The sequence below is a fragment of the Anolis sagrei genome, chromosome 2, assembly GCF_037176765.1.
Source record: "Anolis sagrei isolate rAnoSag1 chromosome 2, rAnoSag1.mat, whole genome shotgun sequence".
Taxonomy (NCBI): Eukaryota; Metazoa; Chordata; class Lepidosauria; order Squamata; family Dactyloidae; genus Anolis; species Anolis sagrei.
The window spans coordinates 268,002,660-268,022,751 of NC_090022.1; the positions used below are offsets into that span (position 1 = coordinate 268,002,660).

Here is a 20,092-nt window from a genome sequence, read left to right on the forward strand (position 1 = left end):
GGGTGGGAAGGGCAGAATATAAATTTTTCAAATAAATATATAATAATAAATTATTGGTTCACATATTCCTTTTTTCAGAGCTGCTGCTCAAAGTAAGCTGAATAACCACAGTGAAGCAATAAGAGACTGTGAAAGAGCAATAGCAATAGACCCAAAATACAGTAAAGCTTATGGGAGAATGGGGTAAGTAACCGAATAATTGAATGCCAAATTAAAGTTCATAGATTTGAAATAATGAAACAACACATATCAATTCTAAGAAAAGGATTAGAAAAATTGTATTAAGATCTGCCATCTCTCGTAACCTGTTAAATCAACTGGACTGTGTACTTGTGGTAGACTGGGGTCAAAACCCATGTCCAGAATGACCAGAGACACAAGTGGGTTTAAATTAATCTCTTACCATCAGGCTATATCTTGGGAAAAGGATACAATGGTCATTCCTGAAATTAGAGTGAAACCTGTCTACTTCTTGCTTAGGATGCCTCTAAGATTAGTGGTTCTCAACCTGTGGGTCCCCAGGTGTTTTGGCCTACAACTCCCAGAAATCTCAGCCAGTTTGCCAGCTGTTAGGATTTCTGGGAGTTGAAGGCCAAAACATGTGAGGACCTACAGGTTGGGAACTACTACTCTAAGATAATTGCTAGTCTCATAGCAAGTGTTTGCTATTTTGATTCCTTGCACTCGTTTTCCAGTGTACTGATACTGCAAACGCAATAACAAAGAGCCAGACAGCAGTGTAAATATTAATCAGAAGACTTTGACAACAACAGCAGCCTTTATTTTCAAATTAGTATATGAGGTTAGATTTCTCATAATTCTTTCAGTTCTGCCACCTACCACTGCAGTATAATGGTGGTAAATTAAATCATTTATTAGTCATACAGTTGCACTACAACTATTTATTGAGTTGGCGGAATGCATTACTGCCGGCTATTTAAGTCCCATAGAAATGGAGTCATAAAAGTGGCGAGACAATTATCTTTTCATTGGGCTATGAAAGAGTTACAAGATGCACACATTCAAATGTTCTGAATTTTTCCACAGTCGAAATTAGTATTCAGATAATAAATGGGTGGTAAGTCTCTTACCTATCTTCAGAGTGAATTTTTAACATCCTGCATATGTTAAGCTTAAGGCAATTAATTTCCCCTTTTTTCCCTTCTGCATTTATGAAATTAGTTTTATCTCAGAGTGTTTTATATATGAGAATTAATGCATGTTATATAATTCTGTCTTCAAATCATTTTTTCTTTTGAAATGGAGAACGAGCAGATTCTTAGTTTACAGAAGTCTCTGTGGCTTAAACATGCGCTGGACTTCCAAGAGCCTATGGCATTTTTTCATCTTTCACTTTTTTGCCTAATTTAGCAGATCAGTAGAAAAACAGGAGCAGCTGAATGTTGCTAAGCCTATTTATATGAGGGATCATAGTACTGCGTTGAAAGTAGGCTTCTTGACTACATTTTAAAACTGGTGTATTCTGTTCTAGGGTCTCTGCTATATTATAGTTGTGCATTATTTTCCTTATGAGGAAACATGGAAAGCTACTTTAAAAAAAACAAAACTATAAGTCCAAGACAGCATGTGGTATTTCTGGAATTGTAGTTTACAAAAGTAAATTTTCCAAAACTGTTAGATGATAACTGTTCTGCCCCCATGCTATCTTAACTACTTGGAAGGTGAAGTGGCTGAGCAGGGAACAGATGGGAGACTATATAGTTGAATTAAACAAGAATTTATTAACTGACAAAAATTTTAAATTTTCTCTCCTCCCGAGTCTCACTACAAAGTCTTTATGAGGAGAGATAAAGTTTTTGAGAGATAGACTCAGTTCTGGCCGAACTAATTTATTTATTATTATTTACAGTATTTTTATACTACTTTTCTCACCCCGAGGGGGACTCAAAACTAAGGCTCTTGAATCTTTATTTCTTATTGTCACTTTCTTGTATGGTGTTCAGCTGTCTCTAAGATGGTACAATATTAAACTCTGACTGGACTTTAATACAGCTCTGAATGGATTTGAATACAGCTCATACAGCTCTGACTGGATGTGTTATTTTGTAGATTTTCTGGCTTTCCTCTCCCTTCATCTTCCAGTCACAAAAAGGTTGATTCCTCCAAGAACCAGAAGTTCCTTGCCTGAGGCTCCGCCCCTGAGAAGATTCTTAAAGGGGCAGGGCAAGGGAGGCTTCAAATGCAAAGAGGATGTCTAGGCTGACCCCCAAAAAACTGTATATAAAATATTAATCCCTCTAACTAAAAAGGGCTTAACAAGGGGTAAACAGTGAGGGTCTTCATGGGGCATGACAATAACCTTGTATGCAACAATCAGAATCTAAAGAATGCAAATGCACAAGGTCTGATGCGTTTTCCAACATTTGGAGCCAAAGAGAATATTTAGACTTTTCAGAGGATATAGTTTGTGGATCACATTTTCCCCAACCTTGGACTGTGACAAAATTACCTTGGTTGAAGACCTTGATGCTCTGCAGACATATGATCGAAGTAGCAAAACATCAAACTACCATTTAAAGCCCAAAATTTCTTGTTCATCCCTTTCATATAAAGCAAACTGATGAGATTTAGAGATAAGTACTTCGGCCAACAAAAACTGGGTGTAAGGCAGAAGTAAGTATAGAACCTCTAATTCCAAATTAGATGTTGAAAATGCAGCCAAATACCAGTTTCACAAGTTCATTGGAGTCCTGGTTATTTTGTAATTCCAGAGATTTTTGGAGCGATCATTGAATTGATTGAAATAATATGTTTGTAAAGAAAACTTTTGGTGCTAGCCTAGGGCAAGGAACTTTTCTTTCTAGAACCTGCTACCCCTCCCTTTTTAAAGAAGCTGGAGTCCTTCTAAAAGCACCGAGGTTCTTTGATGAATATAGATTATCATTTACTTAACATGGGAGGCACATAACTACACAGAATAATAGAGCTGGAAGGGGCTGCATCGACCCTCGGATCCATTCCCCAGGGCAAAGCTGGATATCCAAATAAAACATTCTCAACAGACAGTTGTCCAGCTTTTTTAAAACATCCAGAGGAGATGTCAAAAAGTTCCTAGATAATTGGTTCCATTGCGAAACAACTCTTACTATCAAAAAGTTCCTTCTCGTGTTCAGTTGAAATCTATTCTCCTATAATTTCAGACCTGCTGTTTGTAGCAGCAAAGAACACGCTTGTCCCTTTCTCTGACTGACATCCCTTGAGGCATTTAGAGTACAGTCATGTCTACTCTTTATCAAGTTGAATGTCTCCATCTCCTTCAACCTTTGTTCAAATGTTTGTTCTGCAACATTATAATTGTACAGGTATATGCTTCCCGAAGGGTTGCAGATATACATTGAAATTCCTCTTATAGTTGGTGGAACGTGATCATAGTAAGCATTTTGGTGTGATATGTGTCTTATCAAGGAAATGTTGTAACTCAGTGGTGGTGCACTTGCTATTGATTCAGAAGTTCTCAACTTTCATAACTTACATTTTTAGGAAAAGTAGGAAAGTCATTCCTAGCCAGTATGGATAACCTTCTCATATTTACACCTTCAGTAAGCAGTATTACCTCATGTATGAAAGAATCTTCTGACACATCTGAGATGAAATAGATAGATTGGCATGTGATTTCTTGGATTCTACTGTTCCTTAGAATGTAGACTATACCAATATTTTTCTTTAAAATGAATGTAAGTTAGACCCGAAAATACAAAGGCAGACTATGTTAACATCGGCTTCCTTTGTTCATATTAGATTGGCTCTGACTTCAATGAATAAATATCAAGAAGCAATTAACAGTTACCGGAAAGCACTGGATCTTGATCCAGAAAACGATTCCTATAAATCAAATCTGAAAATAGCTGAGCAGAAATTGAGAGACATGTCCAGTCCTGTAAGTTAGCTTCCAAGTGTTTTTAAACAAATGTTTCTTTTTAGACAATGATATTTTACACATAATTGATGTGCATGTTTTATTTACAGACTGGAACCGGACTGAGTTTTGATATGGCGAGCTTGATAAACAATCCTGCCTTCATTAGCATGGTAAGGGACATGCCATTTCATTTTGGTTACTTCTGTTTTATGTCTAATTTGTCCATTATATTTTCTTTTCCTCAAAAGCAGTCTTTCCAGATTTTCATAGCTGTATTGTGTTGGGATGAGCAATTCCCTTGACACAAGTCTCCTGTTCATTCATTGTTAAACCCTTCTGGTAAATTGCCACTGACACTTCTGCTTTTGGAATCTTCTTAAGCCTTTGGGTTTGACTTGTGTAGAAAATAGTTCTGGGGAGGATCATTGGGCCCTTCAGAATGAGGCTGTTTTATGCATTCTAACAAAATACAGTTTTAATAATAATAATAATAATAATAATAATAATAATAATAATAATCTTTATTTATACCCCGCCACCATCTCCCCAATAGGGACTCGGGGCGGCTAACATGAGGCTAAGTTCTTCTAAAAATACAATACAACACAATAAAATGCAAAATACAAGGGAAAATACATCAAAAAGTAACATAAAATAAAAATAAATTAAACCCTGGGTGAGGTAGGAGTAAAAAAAATTGTAAATGAGGGAGTCCCAAGGAAATGAAACAGTGAGGATTGGCTTTCAGTTGAGAAGGGGGGGGGGGGGGAGTGGGGAATATTATAGATGGGACAATACAAATTGGTGTGGATGGTTACTCTTCAAAGGCACATAAAAAGCCAGGTTTTATAATGCTAAGATACAATTCCAAAATTGTGGTTAGAATTTTGATCTTCGGGCTGAGAACAGCGGTATATAAGTAAAGTAAGTAAAGTAAATAAATAAATAATGCTGTTGGTAATTTCAAACTAACCCAGCAAAACGCTAGCTGCATTTTGACTCAAAGTATTTCATCTTTTTCAGGCGGCAAGTTTAATGCAGAATCCTCAAGTTCAACAACTGTAAGTGTTAAGATCAAGTTTTTTTCCCAATTAGTAAACAGCAGTCAAAATTATCTTTTAAATATTTGGAAGAGAGATAGAGAGGAGACTAAGGTTGTTGTTTTGGGTCCTAGAATCAAAGCTGATGTTGGGATGTGAAGGGCAGAAACAAAAGACTAATACAGCAAAACAATGTATTAATGCAAAAGATTTCTGAAGTGCAAATCCCATTGCAAAAATTCAAGAGTTGTGCAAGAAAACAGTTGTGACTTGCAAAACTTCCAGCTAGTTATTTGGATTGTGTAAGTGGAAATTAACAATGAATTGTGCTAATTAACAACTTTCGCTGTGTTGTGGCAACTGTTGCATTTTCATATAGCTTTGATTGCCTTTCTTTGCATAATATAGCAGAGCAATAGCTAACAATTTTTTGAAATATTTGCGTTCCATTACACCAAGGTAATATTTGTTTCTCATAGGATGTCAGGAATGATGACAAATGCGATCGGGGGCCCAGCTGCAGGTGTTGGAGGACTCACTGATCTGTCAAGCCTCATACATGCGTAAGTGATGTATATTATATGCATAAAGTGTGTTATGAGAACTGCCTTTTTCCTTGTAACTATCATGATAGGACATTGTCATAATTTAATTAGCATGTGATTTCTTAGAGTGAGCTACCGTCAAAGTACAGAACATAAAAAGAAAAAAAAATAGCAGCATGTTGGAAAATCCAACACCAGCCTATCAAAACAGTTTAGTAGCCATTAGCTTTAATAGACATTTCAAATTATTTAATTTTGGTATATAATTTGGGTCCTAAATGAGACACAAGGTGTTCTTAAACCTACACCGGTTGATAAACTCTATAAGCTAGCTGGCATTGCCCCCCCCCCCCCACCAATGTGAGAGGGGAAGTTTCTGCCAATTGCAATGGAAATCAGGTTGAACATTGTGAAAGCCACCCACTATATGGCTATCAGCCTCCTCCCAGTAGACTTAAATCAAGGAAAAGTTTCATGAGAACAACCACTCCTCTAAATGTTCCTCCAGCAACAGCGAGAATATCCCTGTGGGCAGCAAAATCAGGCAATTCCAACTGGATGTCCCCCTGCCCCGTGAGGGTCTTCCTCCAGGGGCAAACCAAGAACGGGCAACTTGGAAGTCCCTGAACACTCAGAAGCATAGTTGGTAGATTATTTTGATGTGTCTGTACTATTTTTCTTGACAAAGATGTTTTTCTAAGTATAGGGGGGAATAAAAATAAACCATGCATTTGTTCTATTTTTTAAAAAAACTTGATTGTTACTTCTGGCTTTGTAAAGCATTCAGCTGTAGTATGTTCTCTGTCCCTTTCCTCTTCTGAAAAGTGAAAGAGAGCTTTCTAATTATTTTTTTCCTTGGAGCAAAAGGAATGTCTAGAATCCAGTGTTTCACACATTTACCCTTTTTTGAATTGTAACACCCAGAATCTCCTAGCCAGTGTGACCAATGGCTATCTTATTTACTTTTCCCCATCCTTTCTTCTGATATAGAGTCTCAAGATGGCTATCAGCAAATTTAACAAAACATTTAAAGCACTTCAAATGCATTAAAACATGAACATTTATTAAAAGTAATACTAAAAATATGAATATACATTTTAAACTACACTTAAAAACTTATCAGCTCTGCAGAATCCTACTCGCTGTATCCCCAGTAGCTTGCCTCCCATCGTGTGGTGTAGTAAAGCCTTCTTCTTTGGAGGCTTTTAAACAGAGGCTGGATGGCCATCTGTCGGGGGTGCTTTGAATGCTATTTTCCTACTTCTTGGCAGGGGGTTGGACTGGATGGCCCATGAGGTCTCTTCCAATTCCGATTCTATAATTACATAAATGCTCTGGGTGATTTTACTTGCCATCCAAAAAAGGAACTTTGTCCATCTTTACTATCCTCACTAGTCTTGAATTAGAATTCTGTTTCCAGTTGCACAGTATCAACTTTGCTTTTCTGTGATCTTAGTATTCCACAATCATGTTTTTCCCTAACTAATTGATATTCCGAACCATGTTCTGTGCAGGGGACAGCAGTTTGCACAGCAGATCCAGCAGCAAAACCCCGAGCTCATAGAGCAACTAAGGAACCATGTTCGGAGCAGATCTTTCAGTGGCAGCACCGAAGAGCATTCCTGATTTGAGAGGCATGCACCAGAGTGCTGTTCTGCAAATTTTAAAAGGCATCCTGTAGCTAGTAGCAAATATCACCATTGTAATTCTTCTCAGACATGAGGCGGAAAATCCTTTGTGCGTATTCCTTCTTGTCTGGTGAAAACAGATTCATTGCACACAGATCTGAACATATCATGTATGTATATTGATGCCTTTGTAAATGGACTATAACTAGAACTGTCGACATTAAAATCTTTATGTTAAAAAGGGACCATTTTCATATCAATGAGCAACAGTGCGATTTTTCATTCTCTTTGAGAGAATGGGGTTTTAGCACCAACACACTGCACTGGTAAAAAGGATCCAGTACGGTGGCAGTGGAATGGTGAAATCGCACTTAATCGACCATGCAGTCCTATGTAAAAATTGTATTCAACATATATTCTATAAGGCAGTCGTTCTCAAGCTAGAGAGTGGGCTCCCCGTACACGACTCTGGGAGCTGCAAACTGTTTTGCATGTCAAATTGGCAATAAACCCATACAAATAGAGCCAAAGTTCAGATAGTTACTTCCTTGGAATTGTTGAAAGGAAGGAATAGAATAATGGATCTAATTAGTGGAATTGTTTCTGCCTGAGGTCACGTGGCAGAAGACAGAAAAGATGTGTTTGAGAGAGCAGGAGTGGGAGGAAAAGGAAAATGGGCCTGGTCGTAGGAGCAGGAACCTGAAACGAGGCAGGATTGATGGGTCTATGAGCTTGGCAGGCACTGCCAGGTTGGTTTGTTGGTTGATAAGCATGGGCTACCTATTATATTTTTAGAGAGGATGCTACTTCAACTTTCAGATGTGGCTCATAAAAGTGCTCATTGGCCCAGCTGGCAAGAAGGACGCATAACCTCCTTTTCTACAGTTATTTTATAAACTGGATTTGCACAGCAATGTGTCTGTATTGTGATGAATGTATTGAAAAGGAATGTGGAAAGGAAATTATGAAAGCCATAAAATGAGACTTGTTGAATGAACAATGGAACCTCAAATTGCCGTGGACAAGTAGTGGGCAGGGTGACTTTAGAAGGGCTAGTGAGAAGAGTTGTCCCAAAATGTTCCAAGAGAAAACTCTGTAGACACTACAGAACGAGATTGGGACAGGAACAGCTCGTACGATATTTACTATGGAATGGCACCATGTTTTCTATTAAGGCAGGAGTTTTATACTCATGGAATTATATTAATAGTAATCTGCCTGCTTATATTATACACAGCAGTTGCATATTAGAAACTGTCTTAGGAATATCTGAGACAGCTGGAATTTGATATGTTTATGATGCTGCTGAAGAAATTCTTAGTAATACATGCGTCTTGGATTATCTAAAATTAGTGTTTTGAGCGGTGTTTCAGTTCTGGATCCTTACCCCATTATTGCTTTTTTGCATTCTTCTGGATTTTTTTAAAGTATTCTGAATAGATTTGCTTATATATTTCTGCAGAAAGCATGAGGTCGTCTGGAAAGTGTTTTAACGGTATATTGAGATGCTGCTTCGTGGAAGGATATTGTAGAATGTCAAATAAGTGAATCAACCCAAATGTTGCAGTGCTGTTAAATTTAAGTCTTTTCATCAACTACTCACTTTAAAAAAGCAACAATTTAAAAGGTCTTTACTCTGAATATATTTGTCACCACTTATGTGTCCTTTTTGAAATGTTCTCCCCTCCTGTCTCCAGTAACTTTTCATGAATTTCAGTAGCATTGGGGCATATGTGACCTAGTATATAAAGCACGAAATGCAAAAGCAGGAGCTGCTAAAGAAATGGGATAAGAATTACGTTCTGAATGCAAAATTTGCAGTTCAATATTCTGACTATTCAGATCATTAACAGAATCTGGATAATTGACTTTTCAATCCATTACAAATGATAGCAAATTTACACTAGTGTCCTGCAGTGAGCTGGCTCTTTTAACCACTTCAGGGTTAACTCGGCTGCTTGGATACTAGAGAGAGAGAGATCACTGCTGTCTCCTTCATGGCTCCTGCCTGTGATTACATTACTGAGTATCTATTCAGTAGTCCTACCTAAACATCCAGGTAAGAGGTCTTGAAAGCTTAAAACACTGGGCAGAGCTGTAGCAGAGCACTAGCACTTGACTCTGCAAGGCCAGGCTGAGTGTTTTCCCAACCAATGTACATTTCAGAAAGCGACACTTTAAGCAGAACTATTCATTCTCCATTCTAATTCATTCTCAGTATTTCATCGACGATAAATGGATCAGTGTTGTGATGTTTGGAATAAGTTTAATAAAAGGTATTTTAAAAAATACAACATATTTTACTGTTTTCGAAGTGTTTTCTTCCCATTCCTTATTTCACAAAGAAATTGACTAAACTGTACTGAGTTACTCTAAACTAAAGTCAGGATAATACTAGAGACTAGCATCTCGTACTCCTGCAAAGGATTGTTGCCTTATCGCGGTGCTGGAGCTTGACCACCTCAGTGACTCAACGAGCAAAACCATGAAGGGACATCCAAGAGGGGAATGTCATGGTTGAGAGGTTAAACTAAATACAATCCCTGGGGAAGGCAACCAGACATACTGATAACTGGCAAATAGAGGGAGAAAACATGGAGGCAATTACAGACTTTGTATTTCTAGGCGTGAAAATTACTGCAGACGCAGACTGCAGCCAGGATATCAGATGTTTACTTCTTGGGAGGAGAGTAATCTAGATAAAATAGTGAAGAGTAGGGACATCACACTGGCAATGAAGATCTGCAAAGTTCAGTGCTATGGAATCCTGGGATTTATAGTTTGATAAGGCACCTGTACTCTGGCTGAGAAGGCTAAGGCCCTTGAAAAACTACAACTTCCATGATTCCACAGTACTGAACCACAGCCGTTTAAGTTGTGTCAAACTGCATTCATTTCATAGTGTTGGTGCACTCTTAAGTTTTTGGGGTGCACAGATAAGCGATTCTAAAAGCACGGATTTTTTCCCTCTTCAATTTCTGGTTGCATTGGTAGGAATAATTCTGTCTGTGGAATAATTCAATGAATTCCGGCTACAGCTTCTATATTTCATGTTTACTGCTGAAAGAGGACAAATGAAGGTTTGTGGGTAGGGCTACGTGAAAAAAAATTCTATTGTTGCTTTTTTGTAAGCTAGCCACTAAGATATCATTTATGGGATTTAGAATTTGCCATTATGTTATCCAGCCTACTTTTGGATAATCGGCTCTCAGAGGTTTACAGTCTGTTATCCAATTGGCACTTCAGTACAGCGGTCCTTTCTTTAGTCAACAATGGCTGTTCTAAAGTAGAACATTTGTGTTACATAAAAGAGGCCACAACACAATACAAATAAAAGCCACAAAAACTCACAAGATTGCAGATACCAAACAGTGCACAATGTTATGGCAAAAAAGGCCTCAGTTAACTTGAAAATCAGTAATTTGTGCAGGGAAAAGCTGAAAGTCTGTTTGGATACAAAACTGTTTTCATTTGCCAGTAAGGAAATAGCAGGTAGATCTCCTTTTAGTTGAAGATCCACAGTCCTGGTGCTACAATGAAGGAGGTCTCACCATCTTTAGGTTCACACAGAGACAAACTGAAGTAAGGCATATCTATCATTTTTCAGGGTACACAGACTAATAATAAGCAGCATGTAGGACAGTGGTTCTCAACCTGTGGGTCCCCAGATGTTTTGGCCTAACAGCTGGTAAACTGGCTGGGATTTCAGGGAGTTGTAGGCCAAAACACCTGGGGACCCACAGGTTGAGAACCACTGATGTAGGACTCTATAAACATTTATGCACTTAATGAAATTAATATGCATCTGCCAAGGAAGTAGTACAGTTCAAAGTGAAAGAAAGAATGCCCTTTGTAACAAATTGATTGTTTTCACGGAACATACGATTGGTATGGGTAATCTGCCACTTACTTTAGATCAGTGTTTCCCAACCTTTTTTTGACCAGGAACCACTTTGACCAGGGACCGCTCTCCAACATTAGTACCAAAAGGGTTGCAAATCAGCTTTTGGTCAACTTTCGATTGTTTGGTTATTTGGGGAGCTGATCAGAAAATTGCATTGGATAGACTATATCAGCTCTTGTTTCTGATACAAAACATGCCATCCAGTGGTTGTCATCTGCTCGCCCACAGAAAACCATATTTAATAATCTAGAGCTGATATGGTAGTAGTAATCTTTCGCGGGTTGTCATCCTCTCCCCTCCTGACATGCCCGTTGCCTCGGCACTGTAAGAGGGTTCCGCAAGACCAGTCATTCTCGTTGCCATGTGGTTTTGAGGCAATGGTGTAGTAATGGTGAGGCCACGGACCACATTTTCGTTATTGCAAACCACTGCTGGTCCACAGTGTTATTCACTGATTTCAATGGTTTAAAGTCATATGAGGCAAATCTATGGAAGTTAAACTCCATCATGGTTAGCTAACATGATAATGTATAGAGCACCCAGGCTCAAAGACAGCATGCCAAGTAGGTTTTTTTGGACTTTTTTTTTACTGTCTTTCCACCCCACATAACCTATATTAAATGCCCAATATATTAAGAACAAAGTGAATATATGTAATACTTTGGCCTGTATCCTATTGCTACACTCAAGTATAGTGGATGCTCTGAATTGGTGAGAATTACATCTTCACTCACTATTCAGTCAATGACTCTACACTAGTAAGGTCTAACCATTATGTTCAGACCTTTGTTTTCCTAAAGTATAAAACCTAGTCTTAAAATGGAGAGCATAGGAGTAGGCATTCAATGGCTGTCAAATTATGAAATGCTTTTCCAGTCACTGTCTGTTCATTGATTTGTACTTTTCTACTGTTTAGAATAGAGAGATTTCTTTTCAGGAGTTTAATCAAAACACAAGTCAATATAAGATGCGCTGCACAGAAATAAGATTCAACTAAAATAGCTGCCTAATTGGACTAAAGGCTTTATTTACAACTCAATTAAAATACATGTGCTTGATTCTTTGCAATTATTTTAAAACATTGTGAAAGATGACAGATTGAATTCCAGAGGAACAGTTAAATAAAGAAGTTTTCTCTCCCTCCCCGCTTATAGTTGGATGCAGTCTGGCATGTTCATTATGTTGTTGGTCCAAAACTTCTGGCAGGACATATTAAAATAATTTATTTTCAGTTTTCTTTTATGTTTGATGAAACCACACAGACTTGTGCAATGTCGTCATACTCATATGTTCTCTTCAAAAAGGTGTCTGTCAATCTCAAGCCAGAGACACTCTGAAACGGAAGAAAAAGAGAAAGAGCAACAGAGATTCTAAGCTTGCCTGAGACAGATATGCATCCAAATTAAAAGGAAAGCCACACAGAGGGAGCTCTTACTTGTAGTCCCTGCACCGAAGACAGCAGTGTAAGTGTCAAGTGGAGGGAGGACGTGGGGTGCAATTTGCCCAGCTGCCTCCCAGACACACCACACCAGTGAATGGAATTAGTGTTGCACATTTCCAAAACAAGGTCCATGGTCCTTTCACTGCTGGATGGAAAAGAGAATCATTAACATAGATATCTATTTTTCTATAGACTGGTTCACTCCTGATTCCTTGCCTCTCCATGCCATCTATTTTTCAACTAACTGGACAGTGATAATCACCCAAAATGCATTTCAACGATGTGCTTTACTGAATACTTAATGAAACTCAGTAGAAGGGGGTAAAAATATTTAATTTTTTCTTGCATCAAGACATTGGTATCTTCTTCCATATTTATAATGTTATAAGTAAGGTAGACACAGAATCCCATAAATGTTGGTATTCATAGCAAGTCACAATTGCTATAATTCCAGATGCCCCATAAAACTCACCTTAAAAGCCAGGCAGCCAAACTAATCAACGTTCAGCGACTTGATAGCATCACTGAAGAGGTATGACACATCCAATCCTCACCTGCACAGCAGCAGTGTCATTTTTCAGCACCCCATTTGCCAGCACTGAAAACTCTGCTAGACTTTTAAGGTGGGTTTTAGCTATATCTCTCATGTGAGATCTCATGGGAGTGTTGTTTTTTACCAATGCAAAATATACATTGTTCAATATATATCATTTTCAGTTCAAAGTCCTGCAAATCTAACACACCAATACACAGCATTTGCCGATCGAATGATAGAGTCATACATCTTAAGCCAATCACATGCAACAGATTAGATTAGCATGGATCAGGGTTTTGCTCTCCTTTCCCAGGGATGGGGGAGTGAAATATACCTACTAACATTATTTCTGGATTCTAAAACCTGCAGTCAGGAAGTGGGGAGAGGCTATGTGTATTCAGAAATAAAAATTTCTACCAGCTTGACCAACCCCCAAAAAAACATTTTAATATGTCAGTCATTTTCTTCTTCAGTGCATGATAATGTTAATTCAAAGCACAGATCTGTACAATATTTTAATGCATCCAAGAAGTTTACAGGTTGTGTAATTGCTACAAATTTTTTTCCAGTTTGCCAAGAAGAAGGGAAAGAGTAATTTCATTACCTGCAGTTTGTTATTTTACATGTAATATCAAATGGTTCTTCCAAGTTTACTGTGTCTGGTATGGTCTCCAATGAAAGCCTCACATCTCCATAACCTGGAGCCTGAGAAGATATTGAAAGTTCACCATAAGCAATGTTTGGTAATGTGTTGGGATTGTCAAATGAAATTATCAAGCTAAGTACAACAGTATGCTGAACTACAGTAGATCTGTATAGCATGCTGAAATACAGTAGGGCTGGCTGCATTTCTGTTCACTGAGAAAGGAAACTGTCTTCTCTCTCTGGAAAAAAATGCAGCCAGGCTTTGGTCAATTCTCTCTACAGAGGAGAGAAACTGACTGACTTCTTTCTTGGTGGAGAAAAGTGCATAGCTGGGCTTCCTGCTAGATTTGGCACCCAGAGAGCTTTTGGGGACTCAACACAGGCAGACTGCACCCCAAGGTGTGTGTGAATTATGTCAGCAAGGAAACACTGTTTTTTTCTTCCACTCATACTGTCAGTTGGGTTACCTTTCAGGTTTCTTTTTGCCTTGTTTATGCTTTTGGAGCTGCAAAGATGCATTGAAAAGTAATGTATTATGAAAATAAATGTTTTTTCCATGAAGGGAGCTAAGGTAAGTACAAATAAAGGTAAGATGATGGTAATAAAAATCTTAAAGCAATAACAATGCATCATATAAATCCAGAGAGCATGGCTTCTCCAACTCCAAAGGGAGAGAGCAAGCATGTATCCTAAAACACACCCAGTTATACTCTACTAGGTGTGGCCCAAACCTACTGGCCCTATTTTTTTTTTCGTGTCAGGAGCGACTTGAGAAACTGCAAGTTGCTTCTGGTGTGAGAGAATGAGCACCTGCATATAATGACCACCAGAATGAGTTTTTTCCCCAGTGTCATTTGCCATAACTACTTAACATGAACAGTGGCAAATTGTTTTACATATAATAGCTGTGATCTCTGTAATTGAAGAAGATGCACAACCCTCATCTCTGATAATTACTTTGACAAGCATTCTTGAAAAAGTATATAGAACTCAATTGCAGCCTTGGAAGCCAGTAAGCCAACTCCTAGAAAATCCAAATGGATTCAGACCAATTCAGATCAACAGGCACAAGGCCAAGAACCTTCCATCTTCTACAACATGATAAGAAGAATCATAGTTTCAATAATATGGAATACTAATTCATTATCCAGATATTAATTTTAAAGAGAATATTCTGGAAAAGACATACCATTCTTTGCAACTGACTTGTCTGCAACCTTCCCCTTTCACCCAAATTTGTCTTCCATACTATGTCCAGTTTCCCAATAACAGTGACTCCTTTAATCACTCCAGCTTTCTCTGCAAACTCTTGCTTAGGTTTAAGACAATATAAATACTGCCGCGTATCCATGGGCTGTAAATATGTCCTTGTGCCAAATGTTGAGATACTAGGAAAAGAAGAAACATGCTTGACTTAGCGTAGGCTACAAGCCAGTGAAATACATGCTTATTTTGCAGTGGTATATTTGCTAATTTTCATAGACATTTTCTCCATTGCGACTCATGGCAGGAAAATAGCAAAATCTAAAATGGGAGTACTGTCCCATGTTTTGCTGGGAAACAAGGCATGGGAAGAATCATTATGTCAGCAAACTGTTTCCCAGCAGAAACCCATGAGCCCACCAAACAGCACTTTGTTGAACTTATAGATACCCAATTTTGCTGGAAAACTGCATCCACAGCTCTTGTTCTTTATCCCACTGGTAACGTGTGGGCGTGTGTGTGATTAGATGGGCTAAGGCACCATTGCTGATCTGTGCCATGACAGAACAGCAACACAGGACAAAACTCCAAAGAACACATCACTTCTAGAGCAGGAGAATCAAAGAAGGGTGTGGATATTAAAATTTATACCATGTTGAAGACACAGAGTAAGCCTGAAGAATATATATAATAATCAAACCATTTTTTGCCAACCCCTGGGACTTTGCTCTCTGCATTAGGTGTCAATGAAAGAAGATGGAAATCACTTGCCTCTTTCAATGCTGTTGGAACTGAAGTCTCAGGAGGCCTAACCAGCACAACTGGAGGAGGAATGCTGGAGCCATACTCCAAAAATATCGGGATGGACTCCTGATTCCCACCCCTCTTGTACAGAAATGTGTCTCAAGCTATAGTTTACATTGGACGCACAAAGGAGGCACTTTTTCTGGTCAATATCTTTGGAGGTCACACATATCTTGCCAAGTGCTACATAGTTGCAAGCACTTAGTGCGTGCCATCAAACCACTACTCTATGTACGTACAAAAAAGCAATATGTTTTTGGATACAATATGTTCTAAATGTTACAATACCAGCAGCAATCCAGTCACTGAAAGCAATGTAATCCAGATGCCAGAACAGCCAAATTGACAAGATATTATACTCAGGGCCCATCATTCAGAGGATGGGAAACACAGAAAGTACATGCAAGAATGGTACTATCCATTGTCGATAATGACAACACCATGCTGTAATATTGTAGACAGCACAATTTAGACATGCAAATAAGGCTCTTACCTGTCCTCAGTGTGGCTCACAGTGTTTAATTCAACAACATTATACATAATAGAAGGTTCCAAGGACACTTTCTCCATAAACATTGGAGAGGTTGTGATATTTTGAATCTGGGCTTCCAAAAATACTTCATCAGTCTGGAAAAGTAGAGAAAATGCCGAAGTAAAACATAGTCTAAAATGATGGGTGTTCAAAGATCTTAAGTGTTTGAAAAACATTAAAATCACAAAAGTAGTTAGTTTCATGCCTGAAAATCAAAATAACAGTTATTAAATGTGAGAAAGTCTTGATCCCAAAAGAGAGGAATAGAAGCAAAAATGTTAGTCAACTGGAATAGTGCTGAACAATGGATGTGGGATAGTTTTGGTATGTTTTCCTATTTCAAGTGTAATGTCTCTATGGCCTAACAGGACTTGCAATTTGAGCTCCAAGGGTTCACATCAACTCAGATTTTTACATTAAAAGTAAATATTTTAGAAATGTGCAATACGCAATGTAGACATGCCATGCCAGATGAATCAGGCTGCATACAAGGAAGATATATGGTCATTAATAGGGAGAGGCTTCTTTAGATATATATATAAAAAAAACATGTCAACTGTCACAGGGACTTAGATGCATGCTATGAGTACAGGGCAGGATTACTTACACACAAAAATGGTTTATGTTTTTCAAAATAACTTATTTATTGTCTCCTTTTTTATTATGTCAGAAGCGACTTGAGAAACTGCAAGTCGCTTCTGGTGTGAGAGAATTGGCCGTCTGTAGAGACGTTGCCCAGGGAACACCTGGATGTGTTACCATCTTGTGGGAGGCTTCTCTCATGTCCCCACATGGGAAGCTGGAGCTGGATTTAAACCACCGACCTCATGGATTTAAACCACCGACCTTCAGGTCAGCAGTTCAGCCGACACAAGGGTTTAACCCATTGCACCACCATGACTCCTTATTGTCTCCTTCAAAACTGACTCCAAAAAAATCTGGTCCTGTGGCCAGTCTGCTCAAAGCAGTTCACTGGATGTCAACTAAAAGCAAATCTCACTGATCTGATGAGTATATAAGATTGCAGGCCAAAAACAGCATTGTCAAGATATATAGAAGTATCTTAGCAATACTTTAAATATTGCTTTCTGCATTTCTTTATTTCCTACTTTAGAAAATTAAACTTTTGTACCAAGCACAAAACACAATGTTAAAGAGAATGGGAAGGAATATGCATGTTTGCCATACATTACTTAGAAATACTGCATATATTCATGTATAAGTCTAGAAATTTTAGTAGAAACATTAACCAAAAAAGTGAGAGTTTAATCCATCCTGGGAGAACCTAAAACAAGCGCTCTTCCCCTCTACTCTTTCTTCTAAAGCATCATTTCTGACCTTTCTGAATGTTGGTGAGGAAGTGGCAGTGGCAGCTGGCCCCTATGGCAGCACTGATGCCTTCCCCCTGCATGGAATGACGTTCAACTTAGTCATAAGTCATATTAAAATCCATAATTTTGGCCCCAAAATTGGTCCTTGACTTATATATGAAGTTAATTTATACACAAGTATATATGGTAAGTTAGGCATCCTCAAACTCTGGCCCTCCAGCTGTTTGGGCCTCCAACTCCCAGAAGCCCTGGCCAGCTTGTTCAATGGTCAGGAATTATGGGGCCTGGAAACCCAAACAGCTGGAGGGCCAGAGTTTGAGGATGCCTGCGGTAAGTGATGAAAATTAATCTTGCCTGACTCTTTAATGATGGCTATTAGGATCTCAGAATTCCAAAAAACAAACAAAACAAAAACAAAAAAAACCCCAATACACATTACCTGCATATTTGGAAGTGTCAACTGAATGATGTCCCTTAACAAGGGATACAACCCTGTGATTTCTGTAGCAGGGATGTACTATTCTAATGTTTTGCAAGACCTTAGCCCTATGAAACATAACAAAATATCCAGCAATTCAAAGCTGGAATCAAAACCTGCTTAAGATCAAAGGATATCAACATGATCGAGATAAAGAGAAAAACTCTCACATCACACCTTGTAACAAACATGCATAGTTCCTATGGAAACTAAAGGTACACTAGCAAACACAATACTATTGCTGAGAAAACGATACCACCTTCGACTCAGAAGAAAACTAATTTGGAAGTATTTGCTGAGTAGCAATACTGAATTAAAAGAAATTGCAATCTTCAGATGTTAAGTGCAAAGAACCTTCAGAAGAGAAGACACAGGACTGGTTCTGAAAGTAATGCTAAGTGACAGTATGGAGCCAAAAGCTCATTTTACATTGTTCTCATAATACTGAAATGTTATGAGAACGATGTAAAATGAGCCTTTGACTCCATACTTCTCTTCCTTTTTCTCTATGAACACAAAAAAGTTCCTTCTATTTTAGATTAATAACAGCATGCTGTGTTGTCTGGATACAGAATGAGTTAAATTAATCTTAATTATGGTTAGTGGAAACAAACCAGCTTCAAACCATTTTCTGTGGCTTCTTTCTACTAACGATAAATAAGATTGACTGGAATATGACATGCTAAACTGGTTCTCTAAAATGCCTCTCTTTCACTCACTGCAGCCACCTTAAAGGATCAGAGGGGAAGAACGCCAATTAGAGGCTCATTCTCAAAACGTTAAACTGAATTCAACTATATGCAAGAACATCAGTGACAACATTTGGCTATTTTACCATAAACATAAAAAATCTAAGTTGCTACAGGGTCTTCCAACACGAGGGATTTAATATTTTGTAGTGTTCTGGAAGAATAGAATATCCCATTAATCCATTGCTTATGTTTTTATTTTCCAAGTGTCCCATACATTTGAAAACAGCCACATTAGGAAAAATAGCAACAGCTAATTTCAGGGAAGAAAACAAACTCAAGCAGCATCATGAAAAAGCAAGGTAGTTTATGATGAGTCCCAATAATAGGATTAGATTGGGGTGCTTCACAGCAGATTTGCTAAATTATTACGCCACACACAGCAAGATTTGTGTTAAAATCAAACTGGAATTACATCATTAGAATAATTGTCACATGCAATCAAGGATTTAGAAGCAGAATTCTAATAAGCATGCATAAGAAAACAAAGTAGGCATTAGGCTCTCTCCTACCATCCAGTGTCTTCGTGAGACAGAAACCATGTTTTGTTTTTTTTCGTGTCAGGAGCAACTTGAGAAACTGCGAGTTGCTTCTGGTGTGAGAGAACTGACCATCTGCAAGGACGTTGCCCAGAGACGCCCGGATGTTTTACCATCCTTGTGGAAAGCTTCTCTCATGTCCCCGCATGAGGAGCTGGAGCTGACAGGGGGAGCTCATCCGCGCTCTCCCCAGATTTGAACCTGTGACCTGTCAGTCTTCAGTCCTGCTAGCACAAGGGTTTAACCCATTGTGCCACCGGGGACTCCAGAAACCAAGTTATGACAACATGAAACAAACCTACATGCACACTAGGGGGTACTTCATGCTACTAACTCTACCCGCATACAAAATAAAGACTCCTGTATTCAGGCAGCCCAACAAGTAGAAGCTAAATAGTGGCTAGTAGATTTAAGGTAAAATGATGTGCAAAATCTTGACCTATTTATTTTGGCAATATGGTTTATCTGACAAAAATAAACACTGATACTTTCAACCTTCTAAAAATACAATAGGTTTTACAATATTTGGAATATTATTTTACCTTCTTGACATACCATGAAGCAAAAGACAGCCCTCTTATGTGTGAACATAATTTCCATATGCAGAAGGGCACCTCAGCCCCCAACCCTAATTTCAAACTATTTCTTAGAATTGTGCTTAACTCATTCGCCTTGTTTATTTATTATTTATTATTTATTTCCAGCATTTCTACCCCGTCCTTCTCAACCCCCGAAGGAGGACTCAGGGCGGCTTCCAACGGCAGAAATTCAATGCCAATAACATACAAAATACATTACAACAATATTATAAAACAGATAAAACATTGATTAAAATACA

The 20,092-nt window shown here is 38.3% G+C and overlaps 2 protein-coding genes across 5 annotated transcripts in view; one reads left to right on the forward strand and one right to left on the reverse strand.

Moving 5' to 3' along the window:
• Positions 1-9,391, forward strand: part of SGTB (small glutamine rich tetratricopeptide repeat co-chaperone beta) — a 29,373-nt gene extending 19,982 nt beyond the window's left edge. The window contains exons 6-11 of the mRNA XM_060761571.2: positions 79-183; positions 3,760-3,898; positions 3,988-4,050; positions 4,904-4,941; positions 5,400-5,483; positions 6,980-9,391. Of these exons, the coding sequence (XP_060617554.2) occupies positions 79-183; positions 3,760-3,898; positions 3,988-4,050; positions 4,904-4,941; positions 5,400-5,483; positions 6,980-7,091 (541 nt within the window). The 3' untranslated portion in view covers positions 7,092-9,391. The remainder of the gene's footprint in view (positions 1-78; positions 184-3,759; positions 3,899-3,987; positions 4,051-4,903; positions 4,942-5,399; positions 5,484-6,979) is intronic.
• Positions 9,392-12,003: 2,612 nt separating this feature from the next.
• Positions 12,004-20,092, reverse strand: part of TRAPPC13 (trafficking protein particle complex subunit 13) — a 31,090-nt gene continuing 23,001 nt past the window's right edge. For 2 of the 4 annotated variants that reach the window (XM_060761563.2, XM_060761561.2), the window contains 5 exons: positions 16,119-16,252; positions 14,808-15,006; positions 13,578-13,678; positions 12,433-12,580; positions 12,004-12,330 (listed from right to left, as the gene is read on the reverse strand). In XM_060761563.2, coding sequence (XP_060617546.1) covers positions 12,226-12,330; positions 12,433-12,580; positions 13,578-13,678; positions 14,808-15,006; positions 16,119-16,252 — 687 coding nt within the window. In that variant the 3' untranslated portion in view covers positions 12,004-12,225. Of the gene's footprint in view, positions 12,331-12,432; positions 12,584-13,577; positions 13,679-14,807; positions 15,007-16,118; positions 16,253-20,092 lie in introns of all 4 variants that reach the window. The other 2 variants (XM_060761562.2, XM_060761560.2) reach the window with 1 other exon arrangement.